The sequence below is a fragment of the Lissotriton vulgaris genome, chromosome 5 (assembly GCF_964263255.1).
Source record: "Lissotriton vulgaris chromosome 5, aLisVul1.2, whole genome shotgun sequence".
NCBI lineage: Eukaryota > Metazoa > Chordata > Amphibia > Caudata > Salamandridae > Lissotriton > Lissotriton vulgaris.
The window spans coordinates 1,020,870,229-1,020,879,769 of NC_141693.1; the positions used below are offsets into that span (position 1 = coordinate 1,020,870,229).

Below are 9,541 nucleotides of genomic sequence, written 5' to 3' on the forward strand. Positions count from 1 at the left end.
CTGCAACTCGCACAGTGCACTGTGCAATGAAACAGAAACCCGGGACAGGAGCGGTGCACCGTCGGAGGCGAGGCGTCCTCAGATAGTTTTACTAGGGAGGCCTCTGCCTGGTGCATCCGGCTGGCAGGCCGAGCTAGGGCGGGGAGACCTTTACTTCTTCTCCCAGCAGCACTCCCCAGCTCATCCTGCAGCTTACACAGAACTGCCTTTTGAAGCATTTAATATTTTTTTGAGTGTATGTGGAATTTTGCTTGTTTTTTTCTCACGTCATCGGTTTGTTCGGTTCTCTGTCATGTGAAGTAACTAACGCTTGCCTGATTTTTCCTGAAATAAACCCAAAACAAGATACCGGCATATAGTTACTCACTTTCTTGTAAATGTATACATTGAAACGCTGCTGGCCGTCCTCGTCTTTAATTTTGCTATGTTGGATCAACGCAGCAACACACATGACATTTGTTGCTGTATAAGGTTTAAGAAATACATTTCTTATTTATGTCCCCTGCTGCTATATTTCCCTTTTAAGTTCCCGACGTTAACTGTCTGAATCTTGACTCCCCTCGTGGTTCAAACATGGGATTGTCCCATGTTTGTCAGCTGCTCAACCCGTGCCATTCGTTTTCCCAAAGAGGTCACAGGTTTGCTTCTGCCGCCATCTGGTGGATAGTCCAAGCACACACGTTGAAAAAGCTTACAAATCTGAAGTAACTCGTTCGCAAAATTGTGATCTTTCTGAAAACCACATCTTCCATTATCAAAACGATGAAACTCGCTTTCAAACTTCACTGCATTTTTGTATGCCATAAGGCATTCCCCACATACTTACTGGTGCCGTGAATCTTTTTTTGTATTTTTAACTCGTACTCTTCACTTGTGATTCTCCACTCCAGTGCCTCACGTCACATGGTCGCAAGTTTACGTAGGCTAGGAGGGCTTTCTCTACCTTCCAGACATCCCACCTGCTATCGGAATACGTTTAATATGTAGATTCAGAATCTGCATAATAATCGATTATTGCTATTTAAAAGGAACAGCAGACATTACAACGCATGGCTTTACCACTTTTACACGGGTTGCATTACATCGTGGGAGGTTACCACACATTTTTAGGGTTTTATATACACATATATATATATTATTATTTATATATTTGAGTTTTTCATTTTTGTGGGAAACCCCTTTATTTTTTTACTCCTAACCTCCCTTTTCCCCCCGAATTGTAGCTCTACCCACACCTCCCTTTACTGCTACCCACCCCATAATGCTACATTTACCCTTACCGCTACCCTCCCCTTAAGTCTAAAAATTTCCCTTACCTTCCTTTACCCCATTCCATCCCTAAAGCCTAAACGTACCCTTACTTCTTTTTACCACTACTCACCCGTAAAACTGAATATCACCCTTACCTCCCTTTACCTCTATCTGCACCTTACCCCCTTGTTTAATAAAACAAAATTTAGAATTATATATATAAAAAAAAAATACTTACATGGTAAAGTATGTTTGGTGAAGGTATTTTTTGGAAACACAGTACAGACCACTTCGAATAAAAACTTGAGCAAGGGCAAAATGCTATTTTTTTAGTTTGATATAGCGCAAACTAGACCCGAGACATCGGGAATCAGAGCATGAGCACCAGTTTTGTTACATGAGGACACATTAATTTTTGTTAGACACGGGGAGATTGAGTGATTTGCCCAGAATCACAAGATGTTGAGCGTCAGTGCCAAGACTCGAACCCGGTTCCCCAGCTTCCAGGTCGACCGCTCTAGCCGTAAGGCTTTATCTTCTCCCCACGAATAGAAGAATTGAGAGGTAATTTTCTTAGTTTTTGCAATTCTTTATTTGAATGTCTTCTAGTTGAGAAAAATTTCCGTACAGCCAATGCATTTCGCCCAGGTACGGGCTTCTTCAGGGCTGCGAACATATACAAACATAACTTACATTACTTACTCATTGTAACACTATTTCTTACATTTCATCTATATATATGCAATATGAGACAAGCTGTTAAAATGATGTTCCACGTCACATTTCATTATTTAAGAAATTTACAAAAAATCCTAACTGGACGAAACGTGTTGGCTGCACGGGAAATTATTTCCCTCAACCAGAAGATGTTTGAAGAAAGAATCGCAAAAACAAAGAAAATTACCTCTTGGTTCATCTATTCATGATCTAATAGCATTTTGCCGTTACTCAAGTTTTTATCCGAAGCTGCCTCTCTATTGTGTTTAAAATAACCTTGTATTATTTATGGCTTAATTTGGTGGCTGGCCATTTGAGTTGGACAACAATTAATTTTTGTATTTAAGCTAATATAACACACAATATTGCTACAAACGAGTCCCCTAACAACCATTACCTGTTCAGTCTGCTTGGTAAAGGTACAAAACCTATACCCTTTACTTACCTGCATGATAAAAAAAAACTGCGTGGTAAAGGCCATGTGTGGTAAAGGCTGTTGACCTGGTCTGTATCCTAGAAACTCATCAATTATGTGAGTTTTCGGCTGATGTACACTTTCCTTTATGGATATTTTTACCCTTGAATTCATATTAAAATGTAGACCTGCCGGGCACAGAATAATTTGCATTCACTGCTATGATTTCAAATTCAAGTTACGGCTTAAGCCGCAACACAGTCTCATTAGTGGAAGCTATTAAGCACGACCCCATTGCGATTTTGTAAAACTACTCATTACATGATCATTGGCCTTACTGGTATGCTTCTGCACGGATGTTGCACTATGATTCGCACTGGTTCTCTTTTCTGTTGAGCCTTTTTGTCTTGAGGGCTTCTCATGGCTTTAATACTGTAAATCAAGGCTACATCTTTATTTTTTAATTTTCAGTGCAGCTTGTTTGCAACCCATGTGTGTGGGTTCTGGTTGTTGGACCCTACACTTTGCTGCAGTGTACACTTTGGTATCCCAGTTCTGATGAACCAAGCAAGTTTGCTAAGAGTAGCTCTTTCCTTGTGTCTCTGAGACCTATAGAGCGCACTCCTGTCTTTGTTTCTTTTTAATCACCATTTCTTACTGGACAACTCAGGGATAGGCCTTAGCCACCACCCCTTGCTCTTATACCTAGTTCCAAATGGGCAATATAGTGCTTTGTGCAAGAGTAATTTTTGGAGATGCTTTATCTCTTGGCTCTCGCATCCTGCATAAAGCATGCGTAGAAGCCATTTCATCGGACTATTGAGTATCCTCAGCCTACATCCCAAAAATGTGCAAGTGTCACATCCTCGGGCATCCAGTCGTGTAAGGTCTCTCAGTCTTTGGTCGCCTTCCACTTGAACATTCTTGGGTCTACCTCTTACTGTCGGTCCAACTGGAGTCCGTGTCCTCTCACTTTCTGAAAGGACCACCTTTGAAAGGCTCCATGGCTCAGAACACACTTCCTGCCTCGTATAATCACTGACATGACATGCATATCAACAAAATAATTCTTTCAAAACACACCATTGAGGACTGTTTGGCCGCAGTGTTCTGAAGCTTTTTTTATTACATCGAGGAATAGGGCCTAGGAAAGTCTGCTTCCTCCTCTTTGTAGATCCTCCTCACTACCAGCTAATACATTCTCCGAACGTTGCCTGTCTGAGCAGACTGCTATTTGAAAAATGGTAATTCATTATAGCCTGCTTCCAAGGGCTGTACTGATTGTTAAAAGCCCTGAACCAGTGTTGTGTCTTGGGCCTATAACCAAGGCGAGGGACTTTAGCAACCAGTATAGCCTGAGACAGGAGGGCTAAAATGCTTTTAGAACGTCCCACCCACTAAGGGTAGAATGTTCTAAATTAAAGAGGGAAAAAGAGAAAGATAAACATTGGAATATTGGCGCTCTGCTTATGCCACCCACTTTAATCCTGGAGCCCCTCCATTGTCCTCAGTGGGGATCCCAACATTCCTAAGCTCTAATGAATTAAATGTGCTCCTTACTCCAACGTAGTCCAACGCGGGCCACTATCCGCACAGGCATTGCATTGGTGGGCAGCAGGTTTTATTAACCCAACATACGCCATGTCTGGTTTGGGTGAAGTAGGAAAGTAGATTCTATAAAGCCGGCTCTGCTAGACTACAGAAAGTATGGCTGCCTTCATAGTCTGTGCCTTGGGTTATATTTCATGAAAAATCAGGCTTTGATCCGTTGTGATATAACTTGATATATGAGCAATGAAGAGGGTTCTTATTCCAGGCCTTTACTCCATGTTTGGAATTTGTGTCTTACATGAAATTGCTTGTGGCATTTTATACACCTACTGTTGCCCTTGTTTGCACTTTGCAGACACAATAGACCAAAGGCATCGCTACACATATAGCAAGTCATTTTCAATATTGGAGTTAATCATTTTATTACATGCCAGATGTGTAGTCGAGAAATGTTTTTTCACAAATGTGTTCTGAGATTAGTTGTAATATTGTGATGGTATCAAAAGAAATCGCAGATTAGTATTACAACTACCTGTTTACCTACTTAATGTGAGCTGGTTAATCCACTGGCTAGACTGTACCCTTTAAGTTGGGGCCCATATTTGCCCTTGGTCTGGTGGCAGAGTTGAGTAACTCAGCAGCTCTGCATGCATATATATGTTGATTACATCACATACTGTAAAAGCAAATAAGTGACAGGCTTATGGGCTAGTAATCTGTACTGTGAGAAGTTAAGGACGGACACACCTTTGCCTTGATTATGTTTCGGGACCTCTTCCCTTTCAGGATGTAATGGTGGTGGGAGAACCAACCCTCATGGGAGGTGAATTTGGGGATGAAGATGAGAGGCTGATCACACGACTGGAGAACACACAGTTTGATGCTGCCAATGGCATTGACGACGAAGACAGCTTCAACAATTCACCCGCCCTGGGTGCCAACAGCCCATGGAACAGCAAACCACCCTCAAGCCAAGAGAGCAAGTCCGAGAACCCAACTTCACAGGCGTCGCAGTAAAAATAAGGCCATGTAGGAGAAGTTGTCGTTGAGATTGGGGAAAGAAATAGGGTGGGGGGGAGACTCTGAAAAGTTGTAACGTATCTACCTGTAAATTAAAACAAACCAACTGCAAATAAAACTGCAAACCTGATAGAGGAAGGTGAGAGGTACTGTGGGATTCAGGACTGCAGGTGAGCTTGGAGATTAGGCTGTCTTTAGCCAACTGCAAGGCTTGTCAAAGAAACCGAGAAAGAGCGAATTTTTGTGTGGCGGGAGCTTGTTAACCAGTGTCACAGTGGAGGCACTATTGGGAATCCTCCAGATTATCCTTGCACAAAACTGCCCCCTCCAGAAGTGTCTCCTCTACCCAGATTAGCGCCCTGCAGGTCCATGTTTGCAAACTAATAAAGTTTGTCTTAATTATTATTTTTCGGTGAACCGTTTGTCGTTCCTTACATTTCGGTGTTTCCAGTGTTTGAAGCAGAGCTAGAGAGAGGAAGAAATCTTTCCCCTACAAAACATTTCTTTTGTTTGTCTCTTTGTCTACAAACATGTGTTTATTCCTGTGTAAGTGGATTTTATTTTATACTGACCACTATTTGGAAATGTCCAGTAACTAGTAGATGTGAGGCGGCTCATTGAGGGACTGCCTCTTAAATACCATCTTGTAGTGGTATCCCTGTGAGCCTGTTAGAAGACACATTACCACTGTCTCAAGGAATAGAGAAAGGTAATAGTATTCCCGTCGATACAGTCCTGTTTTCGTGTCAAACGAGTATAAATTCCTCTCTTCAAATTCCTGAGACCTAAATTTGATGTACATGCATGTCTAAATATGCCATGTATGTTAGATTTGTAACAGCAGAAATAACGGAGTGTAGTTTTTCTGTCTAGTAGTCCTTGGGACACAGGGGTATCATTGGGGACTAAACTTTCCGAATCCCCCGCTCCCTCTAAAGCGAAACATTAATTTGATGTACACATCCGTTTCCGTACAAAATACGCCATAGCGGTCGGAGCCTTCTGGCGACAACTTAACATTTCATAGGATATTTTATGAAATCACCCAGAAAAAACATGTATCAATGCTTTTTTTCACTTTATGAACCAAATGGTATGAATTTCTTGTAAAGAAGCGTTTTAAAAACAGAATTGGTCAAGATTAACCGTGTTAATGTGAAGTTATCTTTAGTGTTCCAACTTCTTTTGTACCATGTTTTTAGAAGTTTGTCCCTCTCCACCTCACTCCACACATCCACCCATCAGGCACGCCCCCTTTTTAGCTGCTCTCTGCTGCACATTGATAGCCTTGCAAGGCAGGAATACCCATCTCCTTTTCTCACAGTGGCCCTTCGGTTTGTTGCGGTCCCAGCTTCCCAGTACCTCCTTTGACATTATTGTTCTTGTTTTTAAATATTATTATTATTATTATTAAAAAAGTAAGTTAAAAAAATGAGGTCACTGTCCTGATTTTGTACTGGCTTATTCTGTATCTCTGGGGGGTGGGTCTTGTTTTATACAGATCTGAAAGCTTCAAACCAAGGAGAGACTTTGCAAAGTTGCTTTTTAATCCTTCAAGCGAGACACAGAAACACATTTTATAAGTACTTTTCTCTTCTGTCCCTAAATGTAAGCTTTTGTGCTTGTTCTCTTCCCACACCCCCTAATCCTGTTCCTCTTGGGGTGTGTAGCCCCCCGCTTGTGAATATACGCCCGGTAGAAGCAGTGTGTCATGCTGGTCCTATTGTGTTATCGTTAGAAGCAATGCATCCTTAGATGTTTGGGGGAAATAAATGAAAGAATTGTTATTCCCTTCCACCCTCTGGGGCTCATGCAAGTTTAAAATAAAAAGGCACAGGGAGTGGATGGGGCGGGGAGCAGCTATGGTCACCAGATACGTGTGCCATTTTCATGTTGATAAGCCGGTACTGGGACTTTAACGTGTTGCAACCAAATGCTCTGTGGCCTCTAAGAGGGTCAGACACCTTTCACTTTTTTATTGTTCCTGGGCAACACAGGTGTTTCAGAGAACCCCTGGGCCTGTACAATATATATATGTACATGTATATATTTTTGTTATTTGAAGGTACGATTTTAATCATATTTCTTTTTAAATAATCTTGGTCTCTTTCTCTGTGTGAAATGGTGACGTGTAGACCCCACCCCCATCCAATCACCTTGTAGACTCTGCCAACATTGGAGTTACTCAAAGGATTTTTTTCATTTGCATAGTCTGTGCCATTTGAGTCATGTACGGTACCAATAAAATGAGTTTTCATTTTCATGTTGTTCTCCTTGAATCATTAATTGCCGCTTCTCCAGCTTTCGAAGCCAAGCACCCTAGATAAACCAATGCGAATAGCCACTCCTACAGGTTTTTGAAGCCAAGCTCAATAAATAAGAGCGGTCCATGCATTCATTAGTCCCAGGTTTCCGCACTAGCTTGCACACCTCTATTTGGCATTGATACAAAGTATCTGGCATGGAAAGCTGTGGCATGAAATGTTCGTTAGATCTAGTCAGATAACATCTACTAATAATGAATTAATCTCATTTGCATGGAACTTCAAGAACATTTTTTTTGTTAATTCTTGTTCATGACTCGTGAGATATGAGATGCACTTTTTGACTCAATATTTCAAGTACCCAGATAGTTTCTGCATCTCAGGTGATACTTGTATATACAATATGATAAACACTATGCATGAATGTTTTGATAGTCGCTCAAGGGCCCCTAGATCTGGGATGTCCCATCATAAACCCATATTTTGTGTTTGCTGTTTAAGGAAACCACAAAATGTCAGACTCCCATTAAGTATGGTAAAGTTGGAGAAGTCAGTCTTGTTTTTTGATGTTCAAAATGCTAGCTGTAACTTGATAAATGAGTCACAGGGAGGAGTGAGAAACTTTATATAGCTCATGGCTAGCAACCATCAACATTCTTCACAGTGCCCTAAATTATTTTGGGAACATGCTGGCATGATACACTTCTCCTGCTCTCTGTTACTTTTGCAGACCTTTTAAACAATTACACCACACAGGCTATGCACAAGAGTAGGGAGGGGCCAAGAGTTCTCCCACCCACAAGCTGCTGCCAGACATAAATGGGGTCACCCCCAGTACCCTCTTAGAACACCACAGAACTTCTGGAAGTTCAGAAGAGGACTGAAGCTGTTGTCTGAGACCTGAGAAGAATCCAGCAGAGACCCTTCTCTCTTTTGTACCCGTAACAAAGAAGTGAACTCAAAAGGTCATAAGACTAATCTCTTTTTGATATTACAAGGACACAGCAAGCGACAGGAGTCCATTCCTGAAGATTTCCAGCTGACCAGTTCCAACTGGACCCGACTTGGACTCTGCTGGTGACCTCTGCTGGTGTGAGACCCGACTTCCTAGGTGCTAATCATGAGGTGCTGAAACCCTTGACTGGGTCTGGGTGGACTTTTCCTAGCACCACTAAAAAACCTGTGACTTGGACACTTTTTGGCTCCAAAGACCTCTGGGGGACTGGGACAAAACCTATCAAGCCGCAGGGCTTGTAATTCAGATTTTTCCTGGTCTGAGCTTTTCTGCAGCAGCAAATCCAATTCAGTTGGAACTTTATCTGGCCTTATGGAGCCCTCTTCATCTTCAGCCCTGCCCACTCAGGAAATAAGAGCTATAAAACGGTGACAATGAAGAAATCATGATCGGGGGCGGGGGGAAGCATCAAAAAGTATCCAACCGGTGAGGGACCTTCCCTGGCTGCTAGATTAAAATCTTTCCTTCCAAAAACCAACGGTTTCACCAAAACCTTGTCATACCGCTTTCCAACACTTGTCTAGTCCTTCATCTGCTACAACTTGCTTGCATTCCCCACTTTGGAACTCCACTTTTTTTACTTAAACATATAACTGTGAAAAAGACCGGTTGTGCCAAAAGTTTATAGTATGATTTTTGGAATAAATGTCCAAATATCCAAAAGTCATGTGTTTTTCGGAATTTATTGTGATCATCAGAGTTCAAGCCTGATAACAAAGGATCATTAAACACATGTTTCGCCCATATGGCTAGCATGCCTAAGGATTTTTCAAAGCAAGTATCACAATAACAATCCCAATCCGCATCCTGTGGTATTTCTCGTAAGACTCGGCAAAATAGGAGAACCGGTCTGACCGCAGAGACTATCTTCCACTTCCCCTATTTTGCAGAGTCTTATAAGAATTACTACAGGGTGACGATTGGAATTGTTATTGTGATAAAATCTCTAGCCATGCCACCCATATGGGTGAAACAAATGTTAGCTGTGAAATTATCAGGCCTGAACTCCGATGGTCACAATAAATACAGAAAAATACATATGACATTTGGATATTTGGACATTTATGCCGAAAATTCAACTATAAACTTTTGGCACAATCGGTCTTTTTCACAATTATCTCTTTCCGTCTGGTGCATTTTTGGGGTGCAGCCCCTGATAGGTTGTCCTGCTCTTGGATCACTAACTAGGGTCCTGCCCAGTTTACGTGAACCCGATGAGCTTCACCCCTCATATAACAAAACTATACTTACAAATCTAACAAATCATATCTATGGTTCCCCTTATGGTATTTTTGCCGTTTCAGTGCA

At 41.7% G+C, this 9,541-nt stretch overlaps 1 protein-coding gene across 12 annotated transcripts in view; it reads left to right on the forward strand.

Moving 5' to 3' along the window:
• LDB1 (LIM domain binding 1) overlaps nt 1-7,217 on the forward strand; it is a 336,398-nt gene extending 329,181 nt beyond the window's left edge. For 6 of the 12 annotated variants that reach the window (XM_086922638.1, XM_086922639.1, XM_086922648.1 and 3 more), the window contains one exon: nt 4,721-7,217. In XM_086922638.1, the coding sequence (XP_086778764.1) occupies nt 4,721-4,951 (231 nt within the window). In that variant the 3' untranslated portion in view covers nt 4,952-7,217. The remainder of the gene's footprint in view (nt 1-4,720) is intronic. The other 6 variants (XM_086922637.1, XM_086922641.1, XM_086922645.1 and 3 more) reach the window with 1 other exon arrangement.
• Nucleotides 7,218-9,541: the final 2,324 nt, after the last annotated feature.